Raw genomic sequence first — 18,334 nt, 5'->3', positions numbered from 1 at the left:
GAGAGAGAGAGAGAGAGAGAGAGAGAGGTTGAAGAAAGGAATGTGTCAAACACCTATTCACTGAGGGAATTTAAACATCCCATTTTACACATAGTTGGGGCCCAAGCATCATTTTGGGGCGAGTGCAAACTTGTAACATGGGCCGTCACCACCCTCCCTCCCCACCTCTTATATACAGTACCATGAGTCATGAAATAAAAGTATCTGTTTGAATTTGGAACTGACATTTTCTACATTTCTGAAATTGAACCATGGCTACTACTAAGAATTTTCAACCGTGCTCCAAAATAGCACTCCTTTCCCCCCCGTGCAGTGGCCCCTTTCATGTGTCACACTAGGCTGTAGATTTTTGAAATCAGAAGTGGGGAACCTGTGGACCTCTAGACTTCAACTTCCATCAGTTCCAGCCAGCATGGCCAGTGCTCAGTGATAGTCCAACCATACGTGGAGGGTCACAGGTTGCCAATCCTTGTTTGAAACCATTGACCTGGCTTTATCCTGCTCCCACAGATGCACAGGTCACAGTATGGCTTGCCATATCATGCAAACCTAGATGGTGGCTTGTTTGCTTCAAACTACGATCTGGGTTTGCATGACACGGCAAAGCACAAACAGTAAGCCAGATATAAGCTAAGAACAAACATTGGTGCAGTTATGACTTACTGCACACATTGCCCTGTGGGGTTAAGGAATCCTGTGCTGGGGGCAGGAGGCAAGTTCATGATTAAGCCATGGTTTAAAACAAACTGGCACAGTGTGAGACCAAACCAACTCAGTATCAGATTCAGTGGCAAGTAAAGGAGTGAAGTGAGGTCCTTTTGATTCCCTTTGCACTCCCAAGCACGGATTAAAAGGGCAAGGGCAGAAGGATGTGCGTTAATAACAAAAAACAGCTTTGCCCTACAGATGGGATAGGGAAGCCATCCTGGACACAATCCTACATGCTGCACTTCTCTGATTAAGCCTATTACCATCTGCTTTGTGTGGACAGGTGTCTGAGGGTGACTATTAATGTGAGCCAGCACCTGTGCGGAGTACGTCTCACGGAGGAAGGTTCTTGTGAATGGCTGCATTGTGACAGCTCTTGGCTTTAAAGTTTAAGTCCTCCCCACATCTTTCTGCAGTAACTGCTCTCATTTTTTGCACATTTTCAGAACCAGCACTCTGGCAAGTATGTAAGACTTTTACAGAAGCTGTAAAAACCTGAAGTAACCATATGTCAGCGCTTACTTATAATGGAGTTTTGCTCAGGAAACACATTGGTGGGTCAAAAATGTTGAGAGCTCTGATGGTCCGTTGGGGTGCGGGAGCAAACAGGGCAGTATCTTGGTAGATCAGAAAAAAGATATAAAGCAGTTCGTTTGCAAAGCGACTATTTTGAATATTGTGGTCTCTGATCTTTAGAATGAGCCATTTTTAATTTGTGGGGTGTTGTTGTTTGTTTGTTTTGGTTGAGGGAGAGGAGATGTGTCGTGAGAGGAGAGGAGCTGGGGGAGGGCAATCACAGAAGACAGCCGCTGGGAAGATACCATTTTCTGCCAAGGAAGATAAGCTCCCTCACTTGAAGATGAGTGTGAACCCACTTTTACCCATTTGTTTTGGAATGAATGAAAGTTGAACCAAACACACTCCATTTGGTTCAGTTTTTCATTTGTTACAAAACTAATGAATTGGTTGTTAACATGACTTAGCTTGACTGGAAACTTTAAGGTTCAGGATAATTTTGATGAGAGTGTTGTAGCAGTAGAACATATATTGCTGTATTGTAGTTGGCAAGTGTGGTGTGTTACTCTGACAAATAAGTCTGCAGAGCTCAGGCCAAGGACTTATTTCTCTTTCATGCTTGCAAGGAGCTCCCTATTCTGAGAAGAGCAAATTATGGAAGCCTGCAGCATATTACAACTGAATTCGGCCAAAACAAATTAATGTATATAATTGGCAATAAAAGAATGTTCTGACAAGAAAAAACTAAAGAGGACAGGGTAGTAAAATATTGTTCTTGTGGCCAATTTGGGACTGTGCCACAACATACAGATTACTATTTGTATGTGAGCAATACCCTTCTTGAAAACAGCTTGCAGCTCTTTATTTTTGTTCTGAGAACGATAAAAAGTTAAGTTTATTAGAGAACAGAAATTGATTTCCACTTGCAGCAGCAAATATCCAGGTGCAAATAGTCTTGGGGGGGGGGAATTTGACCTATATAAAATCAATAAAGTATTTCTAGCAAAGAATGTGGCCTCTAGTGCATCAGTTTTGTAGTGGGCTATTGATTTTCCAGTGTTTAATAATGGTATGTGTAACATGATGAGAAATATAAAAATTGAAACAAAATGTAAAAGGAGAAACAGCATTAACTTCTTTGCTCTCAGAGCGCTAGACATCTATGAGTGCATGTTGCAAGAAATACTGGAGGTAAGAAGATTCATTAATTCTAAATGAAAAGTCAAAATTAAAGGCAAGTCCATTTCTCGTTGAGAAAATGATGCTGTCCGAATTAATAGATATTTACTTGGAAAGAAGTCCTACTGTGATCAATAGGGCTTACTCCAAAGAAATTGTGCATAGGATTTTAGCCTTATAAAAATGTCTATCAGTCAGATATTTAACTGCCAGAAGTAACTCTACTGCAAAATAGAGAACCTAAGTAGATAATACTGTTTCATGCCACCCCCAATGTCCGAGTGATGCAAGATTCTGGGTGTTTTAAGTGCTTTACCTAGGGTTTGTGTTTCCTTTTGGAAATGAGGCACAGCAGAGACTGTGATGTCTTTATGATACATGGTTTATTGACACACATATACAACCTGAGCCTACAATGGAGGCATTCACAGCACTGACACCCCAAGAGGGTCTTTCTTCTCCTGTAGGCATACCGGTAGCTCTGGATTCAGATGGACATCAGCCATAGCTCTGACCCTCTCCTGAGCTAGCTGCCTTTAACAGACTGCCACCTTTTGTCCTATGTCGCAATCCTGCAAACTCTAAACTCTGAAGCCTGGCTTTTGTTATTCTTACTCATTCTGAGCAGATGGAGGGTCCTCACGCACTGGTCTTTAGTGTTCAATCAAAGCAAACATCAATTCAGGTTTTCTGCGGATTTATGTTTGCTCCAATGCCGCTTTAAAGACTGGGGTTTGGGGGGGAAAGCCACTTCGACACTGAGCTTTAAAGTGCAGACTATGTCTGGAAGAGCGGAGAAAATTTAAGTGTGGGTTAGGGTTGCCTTGTTGGGCTTAGGCAGAGGTGACCCAGATTCTATTCTGCCATGAAACTCACTGGGTAATATTGGGTCAGGCGCTATCTCATAGGATAGTTTTCCTTACAAATTTGTTGCAGCAGCAAAATGGGGCAGGGGAGATCTATGTACACTGCTCTGAGCTTTTCAAACGAAGGCTGGAATGGAAGTATAACAAATTAAGGAACTTGCAGAAATATAAACTGAGAGGTCACACTGGTATCAGAAGCTTGTGAAGCTGAGGCTTTACAATACATGCTCACCAGTCCATCACACATTTGACATTGTTGTAATCGCTGTGCGGAATCTGCTAGTCTCTAAACAACAATTGTAGCAGTCTGCTGAATCCACAGTAAATGTTGATGTCTTAAAAATGCATTATGTGAGAGTAATGCCATTTGTCAGCTACTGACAGGAAAAGATTGGTTCCTGACTTACCTTTTTAAAAGAAAAGGGAACGGGGCTAGTTTCTGTTTCTTGTAAGGACTCGAATGTTCTCCAGCTAGAAATCAGAAATCAATATTAAAATATGATTTATTGACCTATTGCATGAGTAGTAAGGGCGCTTTCAAAATTTGCTTCTCTTATTTTCTTCTGGTTGTTTGTCACCAAAGCCTTTTTGGTCATGACTTCCTGAAGAACACTGCATATGACCCTCTCCCTATTGTTTTAGTTTTGCAAAGGAGATATAAATATCCCAGAAGGAGGCAGAAGAGTGGGGATGTGGGGTGGGGATCAAGGCTATGTGATCCCAGGAGAGATGTCTGCATCCCCATTTCTTGTTTATTACTTATATTCTATTCTCAAGGTTTGTCATCTTACTGGGAGAGCATCCTTCCAGTAATTCTGGGAGCAGTCTGGTTCAGTCAGCATGAATGCAACTAGGGAATGCCTCCAAGCTGGAGAGCCTTCATACCAGATCTCTGTCTGCAAACCAGAACAAAGGCCTAAAGGCCTGTGTCTTCAGCTCAGTGTTCCAATTTGCTAAATTCAAACATCTGGAGGGGAAATGACTGACTATCACTGTTATCTGGACCCAATTTATATGGAGTTGTAAACTGGCAGTCATGAAAATGCAAGGCTAATTATAGAATTTAGGCCTGTAAGTGACCTTAAGTGTCATGTATTTCATCCACTACTCATAATCACATCTAAGGCAGGTGCTTGTCTAATCTGTTTTTAAAATCTCTCATTTATGGATTCAGCAGTGTGCCCCTTGCACTTTGTTATACTGCAAATATTGTTGTTATAAAAATATTTGTACATGAAAATTCTCAGCATCTTGGCAACCTTTCTGCTGAAGACCATTTGTAGGAATTTAAAGGCTTCTATGTGAGAAGACAAATCCTGTTCTTCAGAAATCTATGCTTTATTCATAGCATCCCAAATAACTTGCAAGTTCAGGTACCTGCCACGCTTCACTTGGCAGAGACTTGTGGAGCGGGACCTTTATAAATTAGTAGTAATGACTGGATTACCACTAGTAGTAATTTTGTTGGCAAATTTAGGGCATGTGTAGTGAACTTGTGGCTCTCCAGGTATTGTGGGACTACAACCCACATCATCTCTAACCAATTGCTACACTGGCTGAGGCTGATGGGATTTGGAGTTGATAATATTTGGAGGGCCACAGGTTTCTCACACTTAATTTTGGGTCATGAAGGTACATTATACTGTGGCTTTTAAATCCCCCCCCTCCAAGATGGACCAGCATGGCTTCCTACGACTTTTTATCCAATTACTTTGTTCAGGGTTAAGAATAGGCAGCGTTTGTTTTGTAAATGTCATTCTAGTAAGGACTGCTGGTAGGAGACGTGAGAAATGCTTGAATTCCTCTCAGATATCATGTTGGCTACCTCAGGGAGTGTTTTTCTTCCCTCTAATTTGTTGTCAGTACAAGATGGGGAGAAAGTGAGGTGAAATAGTGAAGGCATCGTCATGTGGGGAGTGTGTGACCAAGTAGGGGGGAAACGTAGGGAAATAGGTTTGAGGCCTAGAGTCTTCTCCTGAGGCACTCTCCTGTCTCTAAAGGGCTTTTAAATGGCCACTGAGTGTATTCATTGGTTTTGGCCAGGGTGATTTGGAATTTGGAGTACTGAGATATCAGCTGAGGTAGTGGCAGAAGCTGGATGTTTGGAGATGAGCTGTGGAGGACTATGTGCTAGAGGATGGGGAGAACTACTCAGGTATAGAGCCCCTACAGCAGCAGCAACAAAAAGCTGCTTCCATGAATATGATTTCCCCCCCCCCCCAGCCATTATTGGAACTGTTTTGTGGCACTCTTGGAATTCAGTAGAAAATTATAAAAAGGCGCAGGGCTCTTAGAACTAATGAGCAGTAATGTGGAAAAAGTGAAGGATAGGATGGGTTTGTTTGTAGACTCAAGGAAATAATAAAGACTTCAAGGGAAGAAGAATGCACCATATTCACTGAATGAAACCAGAGTTTCTAACAATTGCTTCCTTATTCTTTGTTCTCTGCTTTCCTTTCCACTCTTCCATTTCCATCTGGCTCTCTCTCTCTTCCCTTCCCCAGCATATCGCTGCCATTAGCCTTTGGGTTCTACAACTCTTTTCTAGCTCAGATGGCCCCAATTGATGGTTTGCAACTCCACAACAATTGTAGGACATCAGTTTTAAGGTTCTAGAATTAGAACATAAGCATTGTTTACAAAATAAAATAAAAACACTTATAAAATATTTTATAAATTTGCCAGACTGCAAAACATTAAACTAGGTATATAGTAATAGGCATAAAATTTGGAAGAAAATTCCAGGGTTAGTTAGGCTCTGATATGCTGGAAGTCAAGTACATTGACTATATTGTTTACACTGGAGAAAAAGCTTTGAGTTAAGAACATGGAGCAGAAATCATCTTAGTTGAGTTAACTTAGTTCTGGACTGTTACAATAACAGAATTAAAGTGACGAATAATATAGAGACTCTTCTTTGATATTGTACTCCTTTTTAAAGGGCTAAGTTTCAACTTTGGTAGATTTGGGAGTTTAGGGAAACATAACCCCTTTCATTCTTTAGGAATAGCATTCATTCTCAGAACCTAGTGAATCTACATTTTAAGTTTTATAGCTGCCCTTAATTTCACTTACTTAAAAGTTGCCATATGTTGTGACCATATATATATATATATATACACGAAGCCAAGCCAGAGCACAACTAAATGCAGCACAGCCATCTTCTCAGAAAAACTCTTCACAAGCTCAAGAGGTCAAGACACAAAAGCTTTAGCAACTAATCTACACTTAATGACCCACCCAGTGGTATTCAGAATATCACTCATGAAATCACTCAAGATATCCCTCAAGTAATTAAGGAACAAAAGAAGAAGAGGCACACTAATCTAGGAACTTCCTCTCTGCCCAGAACGTTGGAGGCTATACACCACACCCCTCAACAGTATTTATAGGAACTCAAACACCAGATTCTGCTCTGTTCCAGTAACAAGAAGCCGAAAGCACCAGCCTGAAGATGACGAGTGAGACCTCGTCGAAACGTCGCACAGACACCCCGACTCTTACACGGGAAGACACCCGAAGACACCAAAACCTGCATATATATATATATATATATATATATATATATATATATATATATATATCCATATAACTGCTGGAGTGTCAGTGGGATTACAGAGATCACCTATATGCAAGTCAAATTGCAGCCTCAGGTTTGTGGCTCAGTAGAAACTGATCTCAGTAATTGCTAGAGGCTTCTCATTTATACATGTCAATGCCCACATTGAAAAACAGGGATAATCAACAATAGGGACATTAATAATACATTTTTTTTACCTCTTGGCTGCCAGATTTTGCTTAGCTGAGCAGGCACCAGCTTTAGTCAAGCCATTATAAAATAGTGAAGACCTAAGAACATGCCAGACGTGTTTCAAAAATCAGCTAACTAGCTGTGCTGCTACTGTTGATGTAGAGGTTGCTTGTACTCTAATGCCTGGTTCAGAAATAAGTATTGTGCTTTTTACCTCATGCCTCACATGCAATAATTTAAGTCTTTGGGGGTTTCTTAAACCACAGTTTCCCACTACACCTGAACTGGGAAACTGTGGTTTAATATCTGATATTAAGCCTCAGTTTCCAAGTTCAGATGCAACTGGAAACTATGGGTTAACAAACCACAAAGGTCTTTCATAACAGCGCATGTGAGAAGGCAGGGGAAAGATGCAGTGAGTACCATGCTTGTTCTGGTTGAATAAGCCATAGTTCATTAAACCAAAATGAACACACCTGAACTGATCCTAAAGATGAAAACCTCAGGGTCTTAACAGTGTTACAAACAAATGTGTGTAATAAAATTTGACAGACCCATTCTTTGCCGCAAAAGAGCGATTTGTAGTGAAACAGAGAAGCGTGAGCTTGACAGTTTTTTTATTTATTTATAAGATATCTATCCTGCCCTTAATCATAAATGATCTCAAGGTAGGTAACAACAATTTAAAATACAAGAAAACAAGAAGAAGCAGAAGATAAAACTGCCAATGTCTCTCACATCTGTTCCAGCACAGGCCTTACATGAAGAGGAAGGTGTTCAGCTGGCACTGAAAGATGGATAAAATCAGTGCCAGCCTAACCCTAGATGAAAGGATGTTCCAAAGCTAGGATGCCAGAAGGCCTTCTGGTGGATCATAACTCCTTTGACCCCATTCATCCCTAGCTGATTTCAAGGTCCAAGCAGGGCAGTAAGGAAAAAGGTGTTTCTACAGGTAAACAGGTCCCGAGCCTTTGGGGGCGTTATATATCAAAACTAGCACCTTGAATTATGCTCAGTGATGTATTGGCAGCCAGGGAACATCTTTCAGGACTAGCGTCCCATGGTCCCTTGCAGAAAGGCCCACCAGCACTATGGCCATAGTATTTTGCAGCAGTTGCTGTCTCTGTACCATCTTCGAGGGCCAGCTCCGAGGGCAGCCACTGAATTGCTATCTCTGTGCAGGAATAGTTGTTGCTGGCAAGCTGTTAAAAGGCATCCTGTAGCACTGAGGCCACTGTACACCTGATCCTTCAGGTGAACTGCAACCCTCACCCCCAGCAACCCTCACCCCCAGCTCTCCAGAACAGGCTGCCTTCCTTTTTCCTGGACTTAGGAACCACCTGCCACTTTTCCAGTGAAAAGCACGTTTACCTTATATATATGCACCCACAGTGCTATTGAAGGGCAAGTGGGAAGGCACTGTTCATCAGAAGAAGGGTGTTTGGGGGAAGGATTTGAACATGCTTCATGCTTCACCGCTGCAATTTGCATTTTCCATGTGCTGCTTTGCATTTTCCATGTGTAGCAGGCAACAGCGTGGTTCTTCTTCCAAGTTGTATTCCTTTTTGTATGGAATATGGTGACTGTGCAAAATTCATGGGGTTCTTTGGCTGTTAACCAAAATCATATGAAGAAGAATAATTACTGACAGCTAAACAGTAAGACAAAAAGTATAAAAAAGCCAGAACCACAAAGGCAGGCACCCCCAAACTCGGCTCTCCCAATGTTTTGGGACTACAATTCCCATCATCCCTGACCAGTGGTCCTGTTAGCTAGAGATGATGGGAGTTGTAGTCCCAAAACATCTGGAGGGCCGAGTTTGGGGGTGCTTGCACAAAGGTATGGGAAGCTACCTTGTACCGAGCCACGCCATTGGTCCATTTATCTCAGTATTTTCTACACAGCCTGACATCAGCTCTTCAAGGTTTCAGGCAAAAGTGTTTTCCATCCCTACCTAGAGATGCTGGGATTGTGAACTGCAGGCAAAGCACATACTCTGCCACTAAGGTACGGAGCATAAAAGAAAAGCCTCAAAATGTCAGTAGGCAATTATACACAAATCAAAAATAAAATAACAATAAGATGAAACAGCATCTAAACAGAATGGTAAAAATACAATGTATACTGAAAGGCAGGGGAGAAAGTACGGTAACTTCATAGAATCATAGAATCATAGAGTTGGAAGAGACCACAAAGGCCATCGAGTCCAACCCCCTGCCAAGCAGGAAACACCATCAGAGCACTCCTGACATATGGTTGTCAAGCCTCTGCTTAAAGACCTCCAAAGTAGGAGACTCCACCACACTCCTTGGCAGCAAATTCCACTGTCGAACAGCTCTTACTGTCAGGAAGTTCTTCCTAATGTTTAGGTGGAATCTTCTTTCTTGTAGTTTGGATCCATTGCTCCGTGTCCGCTTCTCTGGAGCAGCAGAAAACAACCTTTCTCCCTCCTCTATGTGACATCCTTTTATATATTTGAACATGGCTATCATATCACCCCTTAACCTCCTCTTCTCCAGGCTAAACATGCCCAGCTCCCTTAGCCGTTCCTCATAAGGCATCGTTTCCAGGCCTTTGACCATTTTGGTTGCCCTCCTCTGGACACGTTCCAGTTTGTCAGTGTCCTTCTTGAACTGTGGTGCCCAGAACTGGACACAGTACTCCAGGTGAGGTCTGACCAGAGCAGAATACAGTGGCACTATTACTTCCCTTGATCTAGATGCTATACTCCTATTGATGCATCCCAGAATTGCATTGGCTTTTTTAGCTGCCGCGTCACACTGTTGGCTCATGTCAAGTTTGTGGTCAACCAAGACGCCTAGATCCTTTTCACATGTACTGCTCTCAAGCCAGGTGTCACCCATCTTGTATTTGTGCCTCTCATTTTTTTTGCCCAAGTGCAATACTTTACATTTCTCCCTGTTAAAATTCATCTTGTTTGTTTTGGCCCAGTTCTCTAATTTGTCAAGGTCGTTTTGAAGTGTGATCCTGTCCTCTGGGGTGTTAGCCACCCCTCCCAGTTTGGTGTCATCTGCAAATTTGATCAGGATGCCCTTGAGTCCATCATCCAAGTCGTTGATAAAGATGTTGAATAAGACCGGGCCCAAGACAGAACCCTGTGGCACCCCACTAGTCACTCTTCTCCAGGATGAAGAGGAACCATTGATGAGCACCCTTTGGGTTCGGTCAGTCAGCCAGTTACAAATCCACTGAGTGGTAGCATAGTCAAGACCACATTTTACCAGCTTCTTTACAAGAATATCATGGGGCACCTTGTCAAATGCCTTGCTGAAATCAAGGTAGGCTACATCCACTGCATTCCCTTCATCTACCAGGCTTGTAATTCTGTCAAAAAATGAGATCAGGTTAGTCTGACATGACTTATTTTTCAGAAATCCATGCTGACTATTGGTGATCACAGCATTCCTTTCTAGGTGCTCACAGACTGTTTGCTTAATGATCTGCTCCAGAATCTTCCCTGGTATTGATGTCAGACTGACTGGGCGGTAATTATTTGGGTCCTCTCTTTTCCCCTTTTTGAAAATAGGGACAACATTTGCCCTCCTCCAGTCTGCCGGGACTTCGCCTGTTCTCCAGGAATTCTCAAAGATGACTGCCAGTGGTTCTGAGATCACATCTGCCAGTTCTTTTAATACTCTTGGATGCAGTTCATCTGGCCCTGGAGACTTGAATACATCTAAACTAGCCAAATATTCTTGTACTATCTCCTTAGTTATTCTGGGCTGTGTTTCCTTTGCTGAATCATTTGCTCCAAATTCTTCAGGTCGGGCATTGTTTTCTTTATCGGAGAAGACTGAGGCAAAGAAGGCATTGAGGAGTTCAGCCCTTTCTGTGTCCCCTGTTTGCATTTCACCATCTTCTCCTCTGAGTGACCCCACTGTTTCTTTGTTCTTCCTTTTGCTACGAACATACCCATAAAAGCCTTTTTTGTTGCTTTTAACCTCTCTAGCAAGCCTGAGTTCATTCTGTGCTTTAGCTTTTCTGACTTTGTGTCTACACGTGCTGGCTATTTGTTTGAATTCCTCTTTGGTGGTTTCCCCCCTTTTCCATTTTTTGTACACATCCTTTTTTAATCTTGATTCAGTTAAAAGTTCTTTAGATAGCCACCCTGGCTTCTTTAGGCACCTTCCATGTTTCCGTCTCATTGGTATTGCCTGACGTTGTGCTTTTACTATCTCCCTCTTAACAAACTCCCAGCCATCATGAACTCCCTTTCCTTTTAGTATTGCTGTCCATGGGATCTCACATAGCACTTCTCTAAGTTTTATGAAGTCGGCTTTCTTAAAGTCAAGAAATTGAGTCCTAGTATGCTTGGCTGCTCCTTTCCGCGGTATAGTAAACTTCAGAAGAGCATGATCACTCGCGCCTAATGATCCTTCCACTTCTACCCCACTAACCAGATCATCAACATTGGTTAGGACCAGATCTAAAATGGCTGTTCCTCTTGTTGCTTCTCCCACTTTCTGGACAATGAAGTTGTCTGCAAGGCCAGTGAGAAATCTGTTTGACCTTATGCTCTTGGCTGAGTTTGACGTCCAACAAATATCCGGGCAATTGAAGTCCCCCATTACTACTATCTCCCTTCCTTTTGCATGCTTGGCCATCTGTTCCAGGAAGGCATCATCTATGTCCTCCATTTGGCTTGGGGATCTATAGTAAACTCCCACAATGAGATCTCTGTTATTCTTCTCTCCCTTAATTTTGACCCAAATGCTCTCACTTTGGCTTTGAGGTTCTAAATCTTGGATCTCTTCACAGGTATACACATCCCTGACATATAACGCCACTCCTCCTCCTTTCTTGTCTGGTCTGTTTCTCTGAAATAGATTGTATCCCCCCATTATTACATTCCAATCGTGGGACTTATCCCACCAGGTTTCAGTGATGCCTATTATGTCATATTTAGTTTGCTGTACCAAGAGCTCAAGCTCATCTTGTTTATTTCCCATGCTTTGCGCATTAGTGTACAGACATTGAAGTCCATTAATCATTCCCCCGTGTCTGTTATTTAAGGATTTTTTTCCTCCCACCACTAGGTCCGCGTGCTGTTTGCTCCATTTGGTCTATGTCATCTGGATGATCATCTTCATTAATTGATAAACTCCTACCTTCAGGAGCACTGTCTCCCTCCCCCACATTAGTCAGTTTAAAGCCCTCCTGATGAGGTTTCTGAGATTTTTGGCAAAAACATTTCTCCCAACCGTTGTGAGGTGCAGCCCATCACTTGCCAGAAGTCCATCTTCAAGAAACTGCAGTCCGTGATCTAAGAATCCAAACCGTTCCTGTTTACACCATTTGCGAAGCCAGCTGTTCACTTCCACTATTTTCCCCTCTCTCCCTGGGCCACGTCGTTCAACTGGGAGGACAGATGAGATGACAATTTGTGCATTTAGTTGCTTCAATTTCCTGCCGAGAGCCTTGTAGTCTCTTTTGATCTTCTGGAGGCTATTGCTTGCAGTGTCATTGGTTCCCACATGAACCAAGAGGAAGTAAACACCACTTTTGGTTGCCACTTTCCCCACATTAATAGCCCATTATTTAGGAGAGCCATTTCTCTTTAATTTTAGCTCACTTTTTGAAAGAAGAGAACTCCCGCTCTTCAGTCCTGGTTTCTACATCTGCCGTGATTTTTAAAAAGGGGTCATCAGCACAGCACAGCAGGACAAACTGCTGCAGCAAGGTTATTATCTTCCTCTCCCCCTGCATCTGAGTTCAAGTCTGCTATGGGGTTTGGTTACTGCACTATCTTCTTTGAATGGGAATTTACAGATTGATCCTATAATGGCTCAATTGCAGTTGCAATACTGTGTAGGTAAAGCTTGTGTCTACTAACCATCCATTCCCAGTTTTTGTGTTTGTGGTACTTCGGATGACATGGAGGGCATAGCAATTTAAGTCAGTATTTTATAAGCAGAAGCTGCTAGGATAATAGCAGCAATGACAAATTTTGTGGCACTTTAAAATCTAGCTAATTTATTCCAACAAGTTTTCATGGACCAGAGCCTGCTCTGTCAGATGCAGGTTGAAAGTTGTTGGGATGGTGATAATATGAAGGATGTGAACAAATGGTGGAAAACCAAGAATAATTAATGCCAGTTGTAGTCCTTTTGCATCTGAAATTTTCTCTGTTCTTAACTGTGAAATTCAGTTAGCAAATTTCACTGTAATTTTTATCGCAGCATTTTCCTTCTTGGTTCTGAATTCTGTTACTAAACATTACTGAATTCATTGAGCATTACTAAACCTTGCTGAATCCATTGAGTTGTGATGCTATACGTTTTCAATTTGCTGTATGTGTCAGAATTCAACTGTACTTAGTGCAAAAATAAATAAATAAAATGCAATAGTTTCCCGATGCAGTTACACGTTATACTGAAAAAGGTTGTTGTTCTTTTAAATTTTCCATAATTGTTCTCTATTTAGATACGCTTTTTGAAGAATGTTAAAAGAATTGCTTTTTCCCCCTCCTAGGGTGAAAAAGGAGATAGCGGAGAGCAAGGAACAGATGGAACACCTGGGAGAGATGTGAGTTAATGCTTTACCTATCCTCAGTGATTTATATTATAGCCGTTCTTTGTGTGTAAACTCTTCCTGTCAGCAGCAGTCACTGTGGCAAAACAGAGACACCCTAAGACTGGTGTTGCTACAACTTACCTGCACAGGGATTGGTTAGGGGCAAAGGGTGATGGTGAGGTTGAGGCTGCATGGTTACACTAATGGAGCCAATCCAGCACTCCTGCCAGTACGTATGCACAGTTCCGTCTTGTCGTTACTTTTCTCCAGCCACATCCAGCTGGGCTGTGGTGACAGCGGTGTTGGGTTGGTGGCACTGCAGGTCTGCCCAAGCATACTGGCTGCTAGTGCTTACTGGATATGAGCAGTTTGCTACACTGGACCAAACACTCAGAAGTGGGTGAGTGTGCACAGAAAGTTAGTTATGGCTCCAATTTATGTTGCGCCCAATGGCTTTTCTGTACGCTCTGGCACTCATCACCGTGTCCCGTTGTGCCAGAAGCGGTTTGGTCGTGCTGGTCACATCACCTAGAAAGCTGTCTATGGACAAACACCAGCTTCCTTGGCCTGAAGTGAGATGAGTCCGGCACCCCATAGTCGCCTTTGACTGGACTTAACCGCCCAGGGGTCATTTACCTTTACCTTACTTACCTGCACCTTCCATTTGCAGAGGGACTTTTTATGTAGTAGAAGCCTCTGTTAATGGAAGAGGGAGAGTGGTTTTCGCCTATTCCTCCCCCTCTCCTATGGTCTCTGCAAATCTGCTCCAAAAGTTTGGCAAAACTCTCCAGAACAGCATGGGGGAGGTGGTAGAGGCACCACAGTGGGGAGAAAATAATGAGCAAAAATCACTTTTCTGCCTCCTGTTCTGCTTGGTCAAACCCCCTTCTGAAAACGGATGAAGTCCTCCCGGCTGACACTATTTCTTTTCCTGCCCATGCTTCTACAAATTTTTCATCTATCTAATGTGAAAGAACTGTTTCTTTCTGGAGCCATAAGCCTGAAACAGTGAAAGTCCATCCCCAATAGTTAACTTCCTTGCCATCATCAGATGGTTTGCACTTGCTGTCTTATTTAGTTAGTCTTAAAAGGAACTAGATTTGAATATAAAAACTGTCTGTTAACTCCCCATGCGCACCTTCCACTTTACCATTCAGCACACTGGAGACACACAGCACGTCAGCCAGGAACTACAATTTCAAATCCAGCCAACAGCATAAATATTGATTATGAATGCCACTCATGTTGCTATTCCCAGTTTGCTTGGCATCCAGTCTATGTTACCTTCCTAACTTTTAAAATAACATTTTTAATGTATGCACTATTTTCATATTTAACATAAACGCAAGATCTTTGGAGGATTGTGTCAAGGCATTCTCTGCCGGGGCCAGTTATAGCACTCCCCGATATTCCTAACATTATTTTGTATCCTGGGAGAAAGGAAGTGTGCCTGGGCTATTTTGACAGCAGTAAGAAGAGAAAACTACTGATGCTGAATAAACCCTGATGCACATTTTAAAAAATGATATATACTCCCTTGCACACAGACAGTCACTCTCTTTCTGTGTATCTCCCCACACACACCAATTGCACTTTTCCTGGCTCCCACCCTTGGATGAAAGAGTCAGACTCTCAGCTTGAAAAATCCCCAAACTTTATTGATAAAATCAGCACACAGTCTCAGCATCAACTCCTGGTTCAGGGCACCTGGTTCAGTGGCTCATAAGCAGAGTTCTTGAATACATGACTAGGCATAAGCAAAGATGCTCCTGCTCTGCTCTGAAAAAGAGTGTAGCAGTACCAGTTTGTTGCACAGTTCTTCTCCCAAGTAAGGAGACTGTGCTTGCGTTTAACCCTTGGATTGAGTACAGCTAGAAGGCTGGAGAGGCATTATTCTGGAGCACGCTGCCCTCTTAGGTAAGATTCTCTTTTCCCACTAGAAACGAGGCTTCTTTATTGTGGTACTTGAAGTTATCTCACCAGACCCACTCCATTGAGGCCCCATGTGGACCAGTGTAACTCTATCTATTCTACATTCCAAGTTCTTTTGAGCTTTTGGAAGTTTATCTTCTTGCATGCTGAAAATAGAAAAATGCTCCTGAGATGTCATTGTTTTATATATTCCCCCCTGTGGTTTTATACTGAATTGTTTCATATTAGTATTAGACTTGTTTTATTGTAAGCTGCTTTGAGGGATGTATGATTGAAGAACACACCCTAAATGTGCAGATAAATAACTTGGTTCAGTGACATATCATCTAAAGCGCCGTAGTCCGTGTTCTCATGGGAGGGGAGCGGTGGCAATCAAAATGCCATTTTTAACAAGCCTCATTAGGGTGTCTCAATAGTAGCCTTGAGCCCGTTACCTCCTTATGGAGTGAGTCCACACTTTTCAAAGTGTGGGCAACCATGTATAGAGGACATTTGCCATAACCTACTACAATGTCCTAGGGACGCGGGCGGCGCTGTGGGTTAAACTTGCCGATCAGAAGGTCGACGGTTCAAATCCCCGCGACGGGGTGAGCTCCCGTTGCTCGGTCCCTGCTCCTGCCCACCTAGCAGTTCGAAAGCACATCAAAGTGCAAGTAGATAAATAGGAACTGCTCTGGCGGGAAGGTAAAAGGCATTTCCGTGTGCTGCTCTGGTTCGCCAGAAGCGGCTCAGTCGGGCTGGCCACATGACCCGGAAGCTGTACGCCGGCTCCCTCGGCCAGTAAAGCGAGATGAGCGCCGCAACCCCAGAGTCGGTCACAACTGGACCTACTGGTCAGGGGTCCCTTTACCTTTACCTTTACCTTTATAAGAATGAAAAGCTTTTGAAAGAACAGAAGAAGAAAAACAGCGAGCATTTATGGAGCAATAAAAGGGTAATGGGTTAACAGGTTGCCACTCCAGGCTGTCTATCACCTTGTGTAGTGACTTCTCTAAAAACAGCTTATAGTCAGGAAACCAGCATAAGGTGGGGTTAAAAACAATCTAATTTGAAAAGCAGGTCACAGGGCTATGTTAACTGACATGATTACTTCCCCCTTTGAAATTCTAGCTGTCTTTGCTTAGTATGAAACCTTTTTTGTATATATTTTTAAAATGTATTCTTGTTAGGAAGGCCATTGAGTCAATTAGCTTTAACACCAATTTACCCAACCCTCCTCACAGTTGGTGTATTAAAAAAATAAATAGGTAAAGTGTATGTTTATGGATGTCTTCATACTGTCACTTTGTGTTTGGGTACAATGTTGTGGCACACGTAGCACATCATTTGAGAAGGGTGCACATGAGTAAAGATAGCCATGGTTAACTACATGACTATTTAGAATACAGGAGAGCAGTGGCCAGGAAATGATTATACCCATGTGTTGAATGGAATTTTAAAGGGGGGAAGTGCTATTTTTAATTGCGTGCTCCATTCTCAATTAGTGCGCTACATGTCTGTTCTGTACTTTGAGCTCAAATATGAAATGTAGCATAATAATCTTACGTTTCCCTCTGTGCAGTTTCACATTTGGGAGCATGTACGTGCAGGCCCAAATGAGAGACGGTTCTAGATCTCAGATGGAAGCCAGAGTGCTAAAGTTCTTGAATGACTCAGATACATGCTATTTTCAGCAATGAGTATGTTCAGTTGGCACCCTAACTTGAACTTAAAAGGCCGCTGCCAGCAAGGGAACAGTCATAGATCACTAAGAGGCAATGGTAGCACCTCGCCCTTTCAGCCACAACACTTGTCAGCTCCTAATGCTGGTGTACTAATTCTACTAAAGCTACTATTGTTGCTGTGACCTTGATATCATGCCTGCTGTGTGCATGAGTGGAACCCACAGTCAACAGCATTGTATTCTGCTGTGTCGCACCAAGCACAGATTTCACGATAGGGTATGTTCCTCACTATCACTTCCAGAACCTCAGATGTAAGTGCAGCATCAGTCAAACTGCAAAATGGCTAAACCTTCTACACCTGTACAGTTCTAGCCCTTGGCACCAAGAGGACCTAACCACCTCAGCCTGGTTGTGGTGGTAAATGATGAGCTGTCAATTCTGACACAGCAGTGATGGAACGTTCCAACAGGGCTCAGAATGATCCATTATAGCAGGGCACGTAAAATGTCCCATCTAACCTGATACAGGTTCTTCTGCTTTATTGCGAACAACTATTGCTGATGGCAACCTTCCTAGGAGTCAAGTTCATGAGGCCTCTTCTATGTAGCCAGACTGTATCTATCAGTTCCTATCTTCCCATTTTCCCATCCGGGGGAAAGACTCCTGGGAGAAGATAGCTGTTTTCAAATAAGGGCAGATAAATGTTGGCCTCACCCATTTTGCAAATTAAGCAACAAAGTTCTAAATAGCATCATGCTATGTACATACCAGTTAGGAGTGAGTGAAGTTTGTGGATTTATTGCGCTTGTGGAATTATTAAGCAATAGCATATGTTTCCTTGTGTGTCTTTTTCTCAGTTCCATCTCTCCTGTAAATACAGCCACAGAAGTGATTTCTTTGATGGAAGATATTATTCCATTTGTGTTCTAAAGTTACCACCTAAACCAATTCCACTTTCAGACCATAGCAATTCAGAAACCTTCAACATTCATTCAGAAATCAGATTCTCATGATTTGCATTTATACCATTTCATGCACAGGCATTAATAAGCCATAGAGAAGCCTTCCTCTCACTTTCTTTTTCCTTTGCTTGGCCTGTCTCTTTTTGATAAATCAAAGACTACTTCAGATTTAACTCTTCTGTTGCTGGCATGCATAATAAAGGCCACATCAAAGCTAAATCA

The 18,334-nt window shown here is 42.5% G+C and overlaps 1 protein-coding gene across 6 annotated transcripts in view; it reads left to right on the top strand.

The window, feature by feature from the left end:
• COL19A1 (collagen type XIX alpha 1 chain) overlaps nucleotides 1–18,334 on the top strand; it is a 190,163-nt gene that overhangs the window by 81,450 nt on the left and 90,379 nt on the right. For all 6 annotated transcript variants that reach the window (XM_082218263.1, XM_082218259.1, XM_082218261.1 and 3 more), the window contains exon 13: nucleotides 13,513–13,566. In XM_082218263.1, coding sequence (XP_082074389.1) covers nucleotides 13,513–13,566 — 54 coding nt within the window. The remainder of the gene's footprint in view (nucleotides 1–13,512; nucleotides 13,567–18,334) is intronic.

Source organism: Podarcis vaucheri, assembly GCF_965113315.1.
Source record: "Podarcis vaucheri genome assembly, chromosome: 3".
In the NCBI taxonomy this organism is placed as follows: Eukaryota; Metazoa; Chordata; class Lepidosauria; order Squamata; family Lacertidae; genus Podarcis; species Podarcis vaucheri.
Note: the sequence above shows the minus strand (reverse complement) of the source record. Positions and strands in the feature narration are given on the sequence as shown.